Source organism: Bombus pascuorum, chromosome 4 (genome assembly GCF_905332965.1).
Source record: "Bombus pascuorum chromosome 4, iyBomPasc1.1, whole genome shotgun sequence".
NCBI classification, from domain to species: domain Eukaryota; kingdom Metazoa; phylum Arthropoda; class Insecta; order Hymenoptera; family Apidae; genus Bombus; species Bombus pascuorum.
The window spans coordinates 6729845-6748016 of NC_083491.1; the positions used below are offsets into that span (position 1 = coordinate 6729845).

Genomic DNA, 18172 nt, shown 5'->3' on the forward strand with positions numbered 1-18172 from the left:
AATAAATGTCTTTAATGTGTAATTTCTACCTTCTTGTGATGAAATACTGAATAATGTCATACAGCTAAATAAACTTCTCGATAAATAAAATTCTTGAATTCGTCTAGATGTCAACGTCTGCCGGTTGGGATGGCGTCCTCGACGGTATAATAAACGAGGAGGACTGCCAGGAACCGAACAACGAGATAGGATATCCGGGCAACTGTGGTTCGTCCACGATCGGCATCGCCTATCTTCTCTCGTACCTGGTGATCAGCTTCTTGATCGTGATAAACATGTACATCGCCGTGATCTTGGAGAATTACTCCCAAGCTACCGAGGATGTGCAGGAGGGTCTGACGGATGACGACTACGACATGTACTACGAGATCTGGCAACAGTTCGACCCAGATGGAACGCAGTACATCAGATACGATCAGCTGTCCGATTTCTTGGACGTGCTGGAGCCGCCGTTACAGATACACAAGCCAAACAAGTATAAGATCGTATCTATGGACATCCCGATATGCAAGGGAGATATGATGTTCTGCGTAGACATTCTGGATGCTCTCACGAAAGACTTCTTCGCGCGCAAGGGTAATCCGATCGAGGAGTCGGCAGAGATCGAGGTTCAGACGCGTCCAGGTGAGGCTGGTTACGAACCAGTTTCCTCGACTCTGTGGCGTCAGCGTGAGGAGTATTGCGCGCGTCTGATTCAGAACGCCTGGAGAAAGCACAAGCAACAACGTCTAGGCGGACCAAGCGAAGAAAGCGACGACGCTGACACCGATCCACGGGTCAGACAGACCGCGGTCTTGGTCGAGAGTGACGGTTTCGTGACGAAAAATGGCCACAGAGTCGTCATACATAGCCGATCGCCGAGCGTAACCTCGAGAACCGCGGACGTCTGATCGGCGTCCACGACGTCCCAAGCACCGCCACCGTCGTAGTAAGCGCCACCACGACTAACAACTATAGAATTATAACAGATGCGCTAATACTGCTCGCGGAGAGCAGCGGCCTCACGGACCTCGCGCGCGCTCTCCATCGACAGCCTTATAGTTGTATAAACAAAATATTAAAAAAAAAAAAAATACATTCCTCCAACGAGTTGCCTTTAAATCCATTGTAAACGCTACGATCGTTGGGAGACACGTCGCTAGCTGATGAACACACAAGAGCGAGAAATGGGACACATGAGGGAACAGAACACAGGATGTTTCATTTTGATTTTTCTGGGCGAGTCGTTCGAGAATGGGGCACGTATAGTGAGACGACAGAGAGAAACATAGCTGATACCGCGTACACCCATCGTCCGTGCTCGTTGTTGGGATTGGCTCGGTTCTCTCGTTCCGCGGAGGAATATTTATGGAAGAAACCGTGATCGAATATAATAGGATTTGGCTGCGAAACGAAGATAAGGATGGACATACGAAGAGGAATCGAAGGGCAAGAACTGATAACAGAGAAGAACACATACGAAGAGTATAACGATAGTCGGTGTATAGAGAAGTGTACTCGACTATGAACAACGTAACCTTCGAATCAACTTCCCCCCCTTCAAAAAACAAATCAGGTCTCGACGGTTCACGTTGCAACGCACTCAGAATTCCTGCCCTCGATGGACTTCGTTACGGCATTCCTTACCGTTCTTCTTCTTTTAGAGATCGTACGATGACGATGACGATCCGCGCCAGCTGCGTTATACGCACGCGTACTCGAAACGCAATGAAACGAAAGCAAAGAATCATCTTTTCGCGTGACCGACATTGAAACGAAGACCTGCGTTCTACGGTGAGACAGTTAATATTGCCGCGTTCATAAAACGGAGAAAGAAAACAAGAGATCAGCGATCGTTTCTCATCTATTCTAGAGGAAACAAAAATTAACACGGTATATAGCCGATTCGTAAAATTTTACCCGCGTATATTGGATTTTTTACATGGTTTTGAACAGCGACTCGCCAATTCGCTGATAAACACAACAAACGAAGAAGAAGAAGAAGGTTCTAGAAAATCTAAAAAAATGTTAAAATCAATGTTGATTCGCTGCGGTCGAGGTTCGTGGGTGACATTTTGATCCGTTATTCTGGTCATCGTACAGTGGTGTATAAAGACAAGAGAGTTTTCTGAACCTGAAACTGAACAGAAAAGAAAGAAGGAAACGAGAAAAGAACGACGGAACAATGGAGAAAACGAAGACATTGATGAAGATGCTGATCATAACTGACGATAATAGTGAGGATGATCATAGAACGATTAAGATAACGATTATAAATGATGATGTTGATAATGATGATGATGATGATGATGGTGAACAAGAATGTTAATAATGTGAAATGTACGCGTAGTTTACTACATTCGCTCGGCTTGAACAAATTTTGCGCAATACGATGCGCGAACATCCGATCGCGCGGCTTTATTTTAACTGACCCTCTGCTTCTCTGTTCCTCGTCTCTGCACTTCGACATTTAATATCTATATATTAGAACAGTTTGACGACTTTAATATTTATTTTAATATTTGATCATATAGTTACTATTTATTTAAAAGATCTAATAAGAATTACTCGCATAGAGCGATTTAGAGAGAAATATGATTGGAGTAAATCGGTCGGTAAAACAGTTATGTATCTAGATTCAAAATCTAATAACTCTTCTTTTTCCCTATGAGTTTTCATTGTTATGTTGATAGCTGTCGATGAAAATATGACTCTCTTTTTTTTTAGATATCTATGAACAATATTCTTGCCAAAGAGGAACAGAGAGGGGGAAGGTATGGCGAATACAAATTTCGCAATCATCATCAGCTAGATACTTACACATTTGCAAAAAACTTACACAGACACAATCTTACACGACGTAGTGATGCGCTTTGGAATAAATGAATATACATAATAGCGTAACGTTATTCGAATAATTGTAATCGACAACCGTGCGCCCGTAAACCCGTCTCGCAGTACGCGTAGTATACCTTTTAAATGAGTAAAACGCCGCACGTTTAAATAGGCTGAAAGAATTTACGATTAACTCGGTTGATAACGTAGAATTGGGCACAACTGTTTTTTGCTCGTTTTCAAGTTATATTTCTAACAGATATTTAACTCTCAATAATTATGGTGAAATACTTGTTAAATTAGTAATATAATTAGGCAACTTTGAGATTTAAAATTGTATTTATTTGTTAGTGATGTTGAGTATATTTTATCGAATTAAATGTTTTGTCATTTTCATATTAAAACATTATTAAAATATTACGAATTGCAAAAACGATATAAATATTCAGTTTATCATTGTTGATGATTTTATGATTGTTATATGATTCGAAATTTTAATTCCGATCCAGTAAAGTGTTAATAAGATTATTAGATTCTGATGAATACCGAACTCGCCATATCGATTGTTAACCAGTACATTTTTTGTTAATAATTTCATATCTTCAAAGTTGTATATGTTCCAAAGCAATATAACGTCTAGTTAAAACAACTTTTTTATACATATTCGAACATAATTCACAATTTTCTAAAGATAAAATTTAAATCTAAGGATTCATTCGCGTTTTAGTTAATTCATGTTATAAATTAATTTCTCTGAGCGAGAAAGTTGTGTCATTCTACATAGTTTAACAATAGATGCCAAATCAAGACGTTAAGTTTTCAAAAAAAGAAATTGTTAAGATTTTAAATGATTATTTTAATGTTGGTTATTTAAAATATTTAGTACATAGTTTCCGTTGAATTATCAAATACGAATTATCTCCATAAGAGGTAACAAACGCCTAAAAGGTATCCTGAACAATTTCCGTTTGCGATTCGAGAAGCTGCACGATTGTCCAAGGACAATAACGATTAACGACACCGACGAAGCAACATACACTTTCTTTCGGTACGAATCGCAATATAAATATTTAAGAAGAAAATTTGGTATATTTGAAATAATTAAAAAAAAAGAATCGATGCTTCGTAGAAGAAAGGAATCGTCCGAGTTTGTAGCTCGATTTCGAACGGGTTTACGTGCTTAAGAACCTCGTGAAAGATCGTGTGCCTAGTCTCGCGGATAGTACGATCCTATCTGCCATATGGCTAGATAGAACTGTGTCACGATTGAGGAAAGTAAATCGATACACATCGAACGAAATTCTCAATGACCGTTAACCATGGCATATGATTCTATCACGGGTGAATAACCTCAATTGCATCGTTCTCACGCAACGTACGATCGCATAGATCGCGTAAAATGAATCGAGAAACGCGTTGCGAACAGTATGCACACGGGGATAAATGAGAGTTCGTCGGAACGCGTCTGTCAACGACGATAGCGATGCACGGTTCATTTTGCCATAAAAAAAAGTACAGATCAACCTATATTATACACGTAGGTACGTACACGAAAGAAACTAATCTCGATTTGGCGCGCAACGGGCGTGCGTTAGCGAAGCAACAACACAGAGGACAAAAATGAACTATAATGTGTGTGCGTGTGTGTGTAAACGCGGATTGCGCGATCGTTATTTTTCTACGTTTACATCCGCGTTCCGGAATGGAATAGAGAAAGTAAGAGATGATGGGAAAAGGAAAGAGGAGCGGCACCACGTTGTCCATGTTGTCTTAACCGGAAACAGGTGTCGCGCTAGCGGCGGCGGAGACGCGATAATAAACGAACATAGAATCGTTCTCGCTGGTCGAAAACGGACGTAACGTGGCAAAGAAACTCGCAGCTCGCTCGAAGGATTGTATTTGAAATGTGTGGCAGGAACGACGACGAGGACATAACGAAAGCGGTATGGTTACGGACGTTCTGTGAGCTAGAAAATGGTGTAAATTTGTTAAAAGCTGGACAGAAAAAAAGAAAGAAAGATGAGGTTAAGGAAAACGTAGGTATGATGAGATTAAATGCAGGAACAACGCGAGAAATAACGGGGAATTATGGAAAAAGCAGACAAAGAAAAAAAAACAAATGTTCATTATTTTAAGCTACGAAGGCTCAAGAGGGTGAGGATCATTGTAAATTACTCGTACAAATAATTCACACACTATCGGTGTCGAGTCCGCTTTGTCAAAGTATTTTAGAGAAGCCTGTCCGATATTAATGTCCTCGTACCTTTTCTACGTATATTATAATTGCATTTCACGATTCTCGTCGCGGGCCATTCGATGATCCTTTTCGTGAGTACGCTTCAAAGTATACGCATGCGCGTGGCTGCGTCCTCGCGACTCGTTCGTTCGGAAGAGGTCGTCGTTCTTCGTTTCTTCCGAGACTCGGCTTTCTTACGCTCTGAATCTCTCCTTGAGACGATTCCGATAATATCCCAATACAATATATCTGCACAATCACATCGATTATCAATCGGGTATTCATCCGCTCATCATATCTATTATCTTCGGTAATCTCTCTGCAACGCAAAAGCAGAAACGCGGATTACGCCTAAAAACAAAAAAAAAAAAAATGCATACATGCATTGCGATGCCGTTACTGTTCGCGTATATACTTGACGAGAAACTTCGAATTTTTTCTTTTTGTAGGCGCACGTTATTCGAAAGTTGTTTCGTAGAGGTCAAAACGATCGCGACGAACGATACGGTAATGCATCCGGTATAACGTATGACATAACCTAACATAACACGGAGCACGATGAACGACGACGACGACGAAACGAAACGAATCGAGGCACGAGATCGATCGACGACGAAATTTATTCAACTCGTCGATCCTTCTTCTATCGAAGTACGACGTATCTGATGGTCCGTCCGGCTCACTGTCTAATTACTCCGATACCCCCTCTCGCCCCTTTTTATGTTTTGAACCCCTCCCGTGCTGTAATATGTGCAAATAATTCGATAATAATCAAATGGTTTGTACGCATATAATATACATATATATTTTCGATACTACTTTGTCGAATGGGCAACCGCGAACTTCTAGAAGCAATAAAATTCTCGAGACACACGACAAACGTTAGAAAGAAAGAAAGAAAGGAAGTAAAAAAAAATATGTAAACAGGGCGTGACGAACGAAACGAGGTGCAATCGCGCGGAAAGTGTTCCAAAACACACTGGCCTCTTTTTAACGATAAACGGATCTTTCGGATTCTGTAGGAATCGTTCTTCCCACGAGAGGCACGCCAAATGAACATCGTTTCTTCTTCTTCTTCTTCTTCTTTTCTCCTTTTTGTCCGGATACACGTACACACAGTGCTTTTTATCTCGCGAACGTGAAGACTGTGATCTAGATTTTTCGTGATCGAATGTTTGAATCGCAACTTCCCCGGTTTTCAATCGCGTTTACCGATCGTTGATAAGCCTGTTAACATTCGACCCGCTTAATCTACGGTCGTATCGAAAAGAGAAAATCGTAAGAAGATCTGGAACACACGCGTCTCGAAGGGTTGCCTGCAAATTCGTTTGAGCATAACGCTCGGAACAAAAACATGCTCGGGAACGGTGAAAAAAATGTTCGTTCGATCGGCCAAAACATTTGCTATGGCTGCGAAAAGAAACGAGGGGGAGGGGGGTGGAAGAGTATGCGTGGTGTGCTTCATTGATTTTCGTTTTACCAGAAACAAAAAATAAACGTACATTAAATACAAGCTTCTGCGCGACGACAGCTGTAAGATATTAAAGAACAAAAAAAAAAAATATATATATACATATAGGGCTTTCCTTCGTTATGCGAGGTAAGACGAGATTTAAACGTACTTTCTCCGTGGACGATACTGCCGTTACGCATTGTATAAAGAAGAAGTGAAACTAAGTTAACTAATCATAAATGCACGAAATTTTCTTAAACGGATAGCGAACAAAAAAAAAAAACAAAAAAGGCTTTGTAGTGTCTCGAAAACTTTCGAAACTCATTAACCTAAACGTCGTCAGATAATAAAACTAACTGATGAGTACACAAAAGCTATTAAAAAAAAAAAAAAAAAAGAAAGAGGAGAAGATACGAAGCAGAAAATCCTAGAGTTGGGCTAAACAAAGGAAGATTTAAAAAAGATATATACAGAGAATAATTGAGTAAAGTGTCAAGCTGCGGAGCCTGTCGGCCAGTATAATGATCAAGCAACTGCCATGGGTCAACAAGCTAAATAGACGAAATGTGCTAAGAAACCAAAAAAAAAAAGATCCAATTTTAACGAGCTAGCTGTCGAAAAAAACATTACGCGCGAAGGATCGTCCATTCAAATGCGTGCTCCGTGAGTGCTCGCGCTTGTGCGCGTATGCGCGAACGCATGCCGCGGTGGCGCGCATGCGCAATTGCGTGTCGTGAATGCGCGCGAGCAAGCAAAGAGAGACATCGAGACAGAGTGCGTGCGAAAGAGCGTGTATGCGTGAAAGAATGAACGAGAGCGCGCGAGAGAGAGAGAGAAAGGGAGCGAGTAAGCGAGAAGAGTGCGAAAGGGCGAGAAAATGAGAGAGAGAAAGAGAGAACGTAGAAGAGCTCCTCCGTTGAATGACATTCATTACTATTAAACAAAATAAAAATATGGATTATTTGCACAATATTATAAATAATTACTATGTTTACTATGATTATTAAATTAAAGAGCAAATAATAAAAGGGATAAAAAAACTGTTGTTAAATAATTAATACGAAAGAGGGGATTGTACGAACAAAATAACGAAATGATTTAGCTGAAGACCGATATCGGATCTAAAAGAAAATAATAATAATAAAATGAAAATAAAGATAAAAAATAAAAGAAGAAAAATAGGGGGAAAAGACGAAGTTCAAGATAGTGACGAGGATAATATGATGATCAAGACGAAGGAAGGATGGAGGAGGAAACGATTCGTTTGTTATCGATTAGTTAATGATCATCCTTACATTACATTATTGTAATTATATAAACGATTATTACCGTAATAGTTACAATTAACAAGTTGTTACCGCTTTGTTATACATAATATAATTAATATACTAAGATTAAACGAAAAAAAAGAGAAAAAAAGAAAAGTAAGCGAATGCATCGTTGATTCGTCCTTTACTTATGTAGATAACTAAATAACGATTCGACTCTATTATTGTTTTCAATGTCTTCACCGTATTCCTTCGTTTGCTACCCGATTTCGTTTCGTTGTCGAAAAAAAAAGATTCGGTTTTGTCGGCTTACCTCGCCAGGCCACAATATACACACGTTTTACAGAGATATTTTCAATAAACGAAAAAGCTTAACACTCATACGATTGTTGTCCTTGTCATCATTTGACCCTGCAATCATGGAGCGACTGCCATTTCTATAGGCTGTTTCAATTAATATCCTTGAGACTTTTACGGCTCCAGTACGGGATGCTTCGAATTTTTCACCAATACAAAACCAATTCATAAAGACGTAAAGAAATTGCTTTATTCTAGTTCTTCAAATTTCTCCCTGGCGTTCTTCGCGTTTCATAAATATTTTCTTTAAAACAATCGTCTGGTCACGTATTTGGAACCAAACATCGCGAGCTAAATAAACTCGAGATAAAAAAAGGAAAAAGCAGAGAAATTCTTAACGAAAACTTCACTCATACTCCGTGTGAAATTTGTTTAAACATTATTCGTCCCAACGATCAGGTTATTATTATTTCAATGAAACGACGATTTTTCAAAGAAGCATTTATTTATTGTGTTCACTAATGTTATACTTTAACGTTAAGTCAATTTACTCCGTTCCACTTTTTCACGCATCCGAAAATTACGTATTTCCCTTTGCGTGACGATTAAATATACGTCCAGGTATAAATAGACACTCGCCATGCTATAAAAAGATCGGCACCGCTATTTCGAGCCATGTTAATCGGCGCCACGTCGATTTTTTCGCCTATGGAGTTTTTGCCGCGTGTAAAATAAAGGTACTTGTCCTGAATTAACACTGAAAGCAGCTTTCTCCTTGCTGCATCGATGAGGTACGTACATATACATCATGTCTGGTGTCTTTGGCCAGCCGTATATGGCTCTCTGGACCCGAATCATGCAGCATGAATACCTAATTTCAAAAAAATAAAACGGTCTCCAAAAGGTTTGGGACATTTAACGGATCGTGTGACGCGCTATGCAACGAACAATCCTTGGAGACATAACTTTCACAAAACACACGTTGCACTCACCTTTTTAGCGCATTTTTTTCCTTTTTATTATTATTTTTTTTTCCGAATCGTTCTTAAAATATCCGCGTACGTTATTGGATTTCACGCACGTTTCGATCGAAGCGCGCGCGAGAGGAAGAAAATAGAAGAGTCGATTCGGTTCTCTGAGAGACTTTGTTCCATTCTTCAGCATTTGATAAAATAGAAGGGAAAATAGAATGGATATTTATAGATGAAGATGGTTAAAATTTTTTAGCACAAGATATTTTTGGTTCAAGGTCTACAATAATGGTGGACATTAACTCAATTTATTAGTTCTATTAATTGTAATAAATAAATTAAACTTGATAAAACAAATTTTAGCCTTTTATGTCTTCCTGTGGTAAAAAATATTTTTGTTTCTCCTGTATTTCCTGGTTCAATTTCTCAAGCTCTTAATAATACAAAAGTAAGTAAAATAAGTCATTCAAATAAATAGTAATAAAGGATATGCTTAACAACAAATAATTTTTTAATAAATTTGTTTAATAAAAAAATACATAAGTTATATTTTTTACATTGAAAATTTTATTTTTATCTCTTATAGTTAACATGATAAATACTGTACGTATTATCAGAACTCTCGTAAACGATTGTTGTGTCATAACATCAAAGCAAACGATTCAACTCTCTAAAACAGAGGAATGTCGTGGACGACGACGTTAATTCGCGTTCTACGTGACAATCGCACTTTTTCAGATGCTTCGTAAAATACTATATGACGCTCTAATAATTCTTTTCAATTATGTCCACGTCTTGATATGATATAAATTTGCCTGAATTCTGTCTACAAAGTAAACTGTTGTAAATTGTAGATTTATGCATTTATGAGAAATTTTAATGTGCAAAAATTTGCAGGATATTCATGATATGCGAAAGTATTCAAACTGTCCAAAGTATCCAAGGGAAAGTACTCCTTACGATATTTAGATGGTAAAATAAATCTAAAGGTGAATAAAAAAAAGTAGGACAGATTAAAAAGTTTTATTTCTTTAATTTCATAAAATCTGTAAATCTGTAAAGCTATATAAACATTTTCGATCTATTCTAATAACAAATCAATCGATAATATAAACAATACAAACTAATTAATAGTAAATTATTTAATGCAGTCAAAATATCACTAATTTTTTTAGACACCCTGTATACACATCAGAACAAATTGGTTGAACATACGAGAAATGTAGGTCTTATACAATTATATGCAATTTAGAGTGATGAAAGCGCAAAGTGCTTACAAGAAGCGATTACGATTTTAAAACGAATGCTGCTTGACTTTGTTAAAAAGTAATCAGTGTGATTACTCTGGAGTACTTAATACCTGTTTTGCTATATTATTTAATTTACCTTTATGCATCAATCTCATCTTATGGATTAACTGATATTTCTGAATATATACTAGATGTAAACTTTTCTATTTCAAAAAAAGACAGAAGTTAAAGTTCAACTCAGATTAAAATGTCAGCAAAGCTTACGAAGCATTTCTATTTATAATATCGCCTCTTGGTTCGTCATATGTTTCAGCCTGATGTAATTCAGATCTGGAATGCAATACAATTTGAGGCTGAATCTCAAGAACGACTCGATGTCGTAAGTTCAAGGTTCCTATGACTTAATACGATTAACAAATCCAATTATCGCTTATCGTATATAGCTTTCACGAAAAAGTATGATAATCTTTATTGCATCTCAAGAAAAAAGCAAACTTTAGAATTATGTAACAAATATCATACTTCGTTTTACACTTAAGAAAACAAGGAATTATGTTAAAAGAACCGCTTTCATAAATTCCTCTACTTTCAATTCTAACCAAAGAATAAGAAATTTATAAGGCGAACTTCGTATTACATGTTCTGAAATACCGACTTCGAAAAAATCAGTGTTTCCTACGCCCTCTGCGATTTATTACGGCGAACATAGAAATTATATCCAATTCAATAGTCCGAAACAAGGAAATCAATATTATTTATAAATATTTTCAATATCAATGTATTTATTTTGTATACGTGTTTTGTGTGCATCACAGCTCTGTATATGTAACAAATTGAGACCAAAATCGTTGAATTCAGTACATCATGTCTGTGAGATCAGCAAAATGGAACACATCAAAATCTTAGAAGCTACACAATAGATGCCTAAGTTCATTGGATCCCATACATTTGAATTTGAATTTGGACATCTGAATATAAATTTGAATCTGAATTTATATTATAATTAGTAACGTTGACAAAATGATCCCAAAATGGTAAGAAGTCTCTGGAGCCTTTCGGATATGGTTGTGCATTGAGTTATAAGTCTATCCCATATCTTGTCTGTGGTGATGCATAATAATAAAGCAATGCCATCCAGAGCCTATCACGTGACTGTCACTGGAGGAATTAACACATTCTCACAAAACCAATCTTATTTCATTTAGTGCACGTACACATATCTGCTTTGTACATAACACAAGACATACATATATACTATGCATTATAACAATAATAAAATAGTGTAAGCATAGCAAGCAGCTAAACTAAGGTAACATTTAGCAATACTTAGCAGATGTTTATGCATTTAGTATATGTCAAAGTATGCAAATAAAATATGTGAAATATGAAAATATAATATGTGGATATACATGCAAAAATATATCTACATATATATATTTATCAGTCATACGATTTATAATTTAAATTGCAATAGGTCCTGAAAATTTTTTAGATATTAACTTCTGTTAATAATCTCTATAAATTAAAATTAATTTATAACGATATATATTTATATTTGTATTTATAATATAATTTTAAAATTGAAAATTTTCTCCAATATTATTAAATCTTTAATGTCATTTAATAATTATATCGAATTGGTTAATACCAATTACTCGTAGTTAGTAAAGTTCAAAAGTTTATGCTCTTGTATACTTTTACATATTGTTCTCAAAGCAAATAGTGCACATTTGAAATTATATGTACTTGATACCTGCTACAGATAAAACAAATTTCTATGCATTGCCATAAAGTGTTCCGCCTTATTGCTAATTTCCCATAAGAATATACACTAGCATAAACATCCGCAGTCATAATGATTCCAAACGATCTTCTAAGTAAATATATAAGTACATCTATGGTGCGTGGGTGCATAAGATGAGTGTAAGATTCACCGTGCGTGATTCTGCGCGAGAGTATGGGGGGAGATTGGTGTAATGGGTGGGGTCTAAACGATGAATCCCTTCTCTTCTCATATCTGATTCGATCTGATTCGAGTCAGTTTCGCGTAGTCCACCAGTATTCTTTGTGTTCAACGCGTAATACGCGTTCGTCGATGTCCATGTAATGGCAGCGTAAACTGAGCGCGAGACAAAGATAGTTACAGATCGCAGATGTCTCGAAACTAGACACACTCCTCTCTAAACGTTAAACGTAACCGAGTCTCTATTCTGAATCGTTGAGAATCATAGAAACTTACTGTCGTACGAAAAAGTCGAAGTCGAGACACCGCTTTTACAGTTCAACTGTCAAGATAACGAGCGTATTGCGAAAGACTGCAGAAGAGGTGTGGAGATCCTATCAGCGTTATCAATACTGCGCTGGATGTACTGACCTAAGTTTAGTACCGCGTTTTTTATGCTGTGAAACGTGAACGGACTTTGTGACTGACATTCTCGATTCACACAGGGGAAAATTTTTGGCAGATGTACAGAAAATTCGCCCTTCGCCTAATACTTATCTGAATCATTCAGCCGACCGTCTGCATGGAGGTTAGCAGACAATATTCTATTTATATACTACATACACGCAATGCTATATAATTGTTTATAATGGAAACCTTGCTTCAAGGTGTTCACAGTATAAACATATCGGTATCGAAAATGGAAGATTTGTCTTTTCGATAAAATGTAATCTGTTTATTGGTTATAGCAAAGTGTTTGCATTCGCATCTTTACACATTTTCTGCATTTATACATATTGTGTATATATACATATCCATATATATCCGTAAGTAAAATTATTGTTGCAATTGTAATTGTTGAAATTGTGAGTGTGTGTTATTAGACTGCAGATGTTTATATATTTATGAGAAATGCAAAAGTACGTAAAATATACCTAGTAAAATACTTGTAATATCTATTGGGTGAAATAAATTTCTTTTTAGGTTCTATTTTCTTCATTTTGTTCATAAAAATATAAACTCACACAAATATCCACAGTCTAGTTATAGCTATTAATACAATTAATGTATGTTAATATCAACGTACTAAAATTATAGATTAATATACATTAAATCATAGATTTAAAAAGTCGTGTTTTTCCAAACAGTATTAAGTTTCTAAAATTTTAGATATTAATTAATCTTGAATTTTTTAGGTAATATAATATATTTAATGAGATAAATTATTTATTCACGATGGAGAAGAAAAGTATCAGTGGAAAGGACATTCTAAGAATGGATGGCCTATTACCACCAACCCGACGCTTACCAGTCTGTAATGCAGTTACTTCAACAGACAAAAAGAAAGAAAAAAAGTGGTCGATTGGTGGAATCTTGAAACGAATATCTTCGATAAGGGATTATGATAGTTCTTCAAACGATGAAGAAATTGTATATTGTACAAGGCAGCCAAGACCTCGAACAGTATTTAATAGGAAATCACATAACGTTGTTCTTCATCCAGTTGAAAAGAGTTCGAATCAATATTTAAATATCGATGATTCAAATGACACTGCTTCAAAATCAATGGATACAGCAAGTATGCAAAGAGATTCTTTAAACTCCCGTAGCAGTGATGGTTCATTAGATGGGTTAAGTAAGAAAGCAAGAAAAAATAAATTGAAAGCACAAGTGGAAGCAAAACGGGATCGCATTTGTGCAGACAGTAGTTCAGACGAGGATTCACGTAAATCTTGTAATTCATTGACAAGGTACCAAAATGAAATTGCTGGGCATAGCACACAAAAAAATGGTTTCTGCAGTAGAAGAAGTCGAGCGGCACGAACGGAACGTTATATAAAACGTTTATCCAAGGATGAAGGTCACAAGTTCCCAGAAAACCTAAATAATATAGCAAATAAGCATAACAGTCATGATTTCATGAATGAAGAACAATCATCTGTAGCTGTGGATACAAATGAATTATTTCAGCTTCCACAACAACCATCACGTTTTATCAATTATTCTAATAGCAATACCTTCCCTGTACAAAGATCTATCGAAAACTTGCGACAATCTGGAATGGTTGCATCCAATTTGCAAGCAAGGTCGTCTACTGATGTTACAAAATATCCGACAGACCAATATATAACAGATTTAAATCAGAATAATACTTATGCAAAGCCAAATGTTTTGCACAAAAATAAGAACCACGTAAATCTTGAGAAAAATTATATTTTCAATTCGCCTACAGCTAATACAATTTATGCTGATCCATACGATTACACGACAAATCGTCAGGTTGCAAGTCGAAGTTCCTCTCCGCCCGAGCCTCCACCAAGAAACCCACGTTGTCGAGTTTTCACCTATAGTTGTAATTCGTTTCCATTTAATGGGAAGTATCGTGTGACGAAATACGACGATACTCTACATACTAAAATGAATGATATTCACGAAGTTACCAAGGATCATTTAAAAAGTTTGAGGTCTTACGAATCGAATAACGAAATCAATCGGTGTGACTTGATAAAACAATGTCCACGGCGTCCATTGTCTCTGACTGTAAGCTCGACGCAGACTTGTAATTTATCAGAATGTACGAACAATAGACACAATTCAACCGGTAGACACATAGATGAACCATTGTTTAAAGAAACGGAAGCAATGAAATGTCAGAGGAGGAACGATCGCAATGATCAACTTACTTCAAGCTTTAAAGATTATGACACCAAAATACGTGAAAACAAATTGTCCACTACTTATATAAAAAATATGCGCAATAATTCTACATCACCTACTTTTAAGTCTTTAAATTGTTCCTGCCCAAGATCACCAAGTAAACAGATTGTAAGAGAAAATTCTTATAATTTACCAAATATTACATTCGTAGATAATATGAAAACCGAAGAAAAGGAAGAAAAACAAATAACTAGTGAACAAGACGCGTTAGAAAGGAAAAGAAGTTCCAAGAATCTTGAAGAAGCACTTTCTGAGCTAGAAGCAATATATAACAGCCTTCGTCTTGGAGACGAAGATCTCCTTGACCGGGCAGAACGACGGAGTATGGAAGAATTTAGCCTACGTCAAGCAAAAACCAATACTGTTGTTCCATTTATTTCAGAAGATTCAATAGATAGAATGAAAGACGATATGGCTTACAGAAGAATGCACCCAAAGGAGAGACCTACATCGTTGTCGGAAGTGGTCGGCCAATCTGCACTGTCTAATATCAGCTACCTAATAGCCTCGCCTGTTTTGTCACGCAAAGATACAACTGATGATTATCTGTATGGCGCGAATTACCTAACACGTCGAGACGAACCGGATGTAACGCGAGATGATGTCGTTTATCGGAGCATTCATCACGCTAATAACACGTTAAAGGTGATTGATCCTCAACCTCCGTTTGGAATACCTCTAGGACCGGTGACGGCCGCTACAGAAAGCGATTATTTACACACTACACCGATTAAGCCAGACCATCCACGTTCGTCATACATTCCGCAATGCGAGCCTGACATTGTTACGGATGACTTGGCTTATCGAGCTCTCAGGAAGGATGCCAATACGCCGAGGAGCAGCGTTGAAAGTAAAACCAGCATCACTACAGATCAGGAAACCACTTTTGGTTCGAAGAAGAAACGAGCGGTTAGATCTTTATCCGCCAATCTGTACGGTTTAATTAATCACGATAGGATTCATCTTAGAAGAGAACCTAGTCTTCAAGATATTAAGGACGAGATAAATAACACAATAATAGATATCAAATCGTTACCCGTACGATCCGATAGGCGTGTCGTGAGCGATGGTGAACTCTCCGATTACGATCGATGGCGTACTGATGGTTTATTGAGGAACTCTAAAACTGATATAAATGGCAATCGTCCAATTACGAATGCGCATAGAAAGAAATTGCGTGTTTACGTTTCACCGTCGACTCGATTACAGGATGGTAATAAAAATGAAGATGATGCGGGAGCACAGAATTCCGTGACATCTAATAACATGCTATCAAAGGCCTTGAATAATGAATTCTGGCAGAATTGCGAGCAGAGCAAATCAAATGAATCGTCCAATCATGATGCGGAAACCGATTTCACGGCATACAGTCGTCTATGTCAAGATTTAGTCAATTTGATTGAAGGGCAAGACGATATGGAAGTGAAACTGACTGAGGAAACGAATGTTCCTTCAGAGCTTCCTGTAATAGCAAATGTCAATGATAGTAATAAGACGGAGGAATCTTCCATATTGCATATACAGTCTTTAGGTAGTCATTATTCAGAAAATAATACGGAGAATCATAAAGAAGATACGGATAAAGAAAACATAGAGAAACTGACGGAAACCCTCGCTAATCCTGAGAACGAATGTTCTGAGAAGACTGACGATAATACATTCGACTTCTATCTTCGTGTCGCGGACGAAAATGTTAAACTAATTGCGGAGGCGTTCAGCAGCGTAGCAGATCACTTACGTGATAGTCGTTCAAGCCAAAAAAATTCGCTGACGTCGCACCGTTCTGAAATAGAAACCGATAGTACGACGCCCAATACTAGTACTCGTAGCTCCGTTACTTGTAGTCTAGACGACACAAACGATGATCTGTCTAGTTCATCAAGGACCACTGATGCGTTAAATGTAGTTCCTAAAGAAGATACAACAATAACCTTAAGTGATGACCAGAACTTTGTGAAACTGGAAGAAACGAGAAATGATTTGCATACTAATCCAGAACTCGATCTTTCCAAAGCTGTTTATGATTTACAATTAGCAGCGGCAAGTTTATGCGAGCACGAGAAGGAAATAGAAAAACTAGAAGCTTTGCTGAAAAAAGATGCAACAAATAACATTTCTTGTAGTAGTAACATCGAGACTAAGGAGGATATTCCCTTGTTAAATATTGAGAATAATTTAATGGCGCTGAACGACAAAAATGAAACAGAGTGCGATATGGAAGAAACGATAACATCGACCGATGATAAACCACGTACTGTTGATCGTGACCCAAATTGCGAAGGTGAGAGTACAAAATGCAAGAATACTTGTGAACATGTTATCCCTCGTTCGACTGAAATGCGTATTTCATATGTTACTAACCTCATAACCATACTGATAACTACGTATTCTATGGTTTTGCTGGCTTGTTTTCTTGCACTGCTTTTAGCGACCGTAGCGGCATCATGACTGGACCCTTAACGACAAATGTCTTAATGCATTTTATAATTAGAAGGTTTGATTCGAAGCGTTTTTCATTATTTTGAGACTATTATTATTTGAATCATGTTACTAATGTCGTAGGTCTCCCGGCAAATGATCATTTATGATGTGAACCATTCTATACGAGTGCATAACTAACTGATATACAACGTCGTTGAGCGACATGCGGCAGGACGATTGAGTTTTGTGTAAGATCGAGTTTCTGTGAACTGTTTCTGAAGGAATGATTTGTTCTTGTTGTTCTTGTTAATGTTGTTGGTTTTAATAAAGTTTAAACGTTAACTATGCTGTTGACTTTATTGCACATGGTATATATCATATGTATTTCATTATGAAAATGAAAATCTGTAATATCATACAATCGGATTAAATGTATATGTTAAATTATAAAAATATTAAAACATGATCTCTTTCGTGGAAATTTTTGTTTAACATTATTTAACCTTACCGTTTTTCTTATGCATTGCAAAATCATGAAAAAATATTCATCGAAGTACATATGATAACACATGGGTTTAACTGTTAAAAAATTACAATAAAGACATAAAAATTCATTTATGTACCTACATTGAAATAAAACATTTTAAAATGATAAATTATAGATTCTGGCTATATGCAAATATTAGTTATTAATTACACTTGTATATAAATTCATCAAGTAACAAAACAATTGTCTTTCCTCTCTGAAATATATATTTGCCGAAATTTTCGTTAACTACAGTAGAAATCAGTAGAGTCGATA

At 36.8% G+C, this 18172-nt stretch overlaps 2 protein-coding genes across 47 annotated transcripts in view; both read left to right on the plus strand.

Moving 5' to 3' along the window:
• Positions 1-8152, plus strand: part of LOC132905765 (sodium channel protein para) — a 69378-nt gene extending 61226 nt beyond the window's left edge. For all 42 annotated transcript variants that reach the window (XM_060957347.1, XM_060957356.1, XM_060957389.1 and 39 more), the window contains one exon: positions 108-8152. In XM_060957347.1, coding sequence (XP_060813330.1) covers positions 108-890 — 783 coding nt within the window. In that variant the 3' untranslated portion in view covers positions 891-8152. The remainder of the gene's footprint in view (positions 1-107) is intronic.
• Positions 1-17712, plus strand: part of LOC132905772 (uncharacterized) — a 40117-nt gene extending 22405 nt beyond the window's left edge. Inside the window, exons 1-3 of one of the 5 annotated variants that reach the window (XM_060957394.1) lie at positions 12195-13058; positions 13428-17443; positions 17512-17712. In XM_060957394.1, the coding sequence (XP_060813377.1) occupies positions 13468-17397 (3930 nt within the window). In that variant the 5' untranslated portion in view covers positions 12195-13058; positions 13428-13467 and the 3' untranslated portion in view covers positions 17398-17443; positions 17512-17712. Of the gene's footprint in view, positions 1-12194; positions 13059-13427 lie in introns of those variants that run through there. The other 4 variants (XM_060957396.1, XM_060957392.1, XM_060957393.1 and 1 more) reach the window with 4 other exon arrangements.
• Positions 17713-18172: the final 460 nt, after the last annotated feature.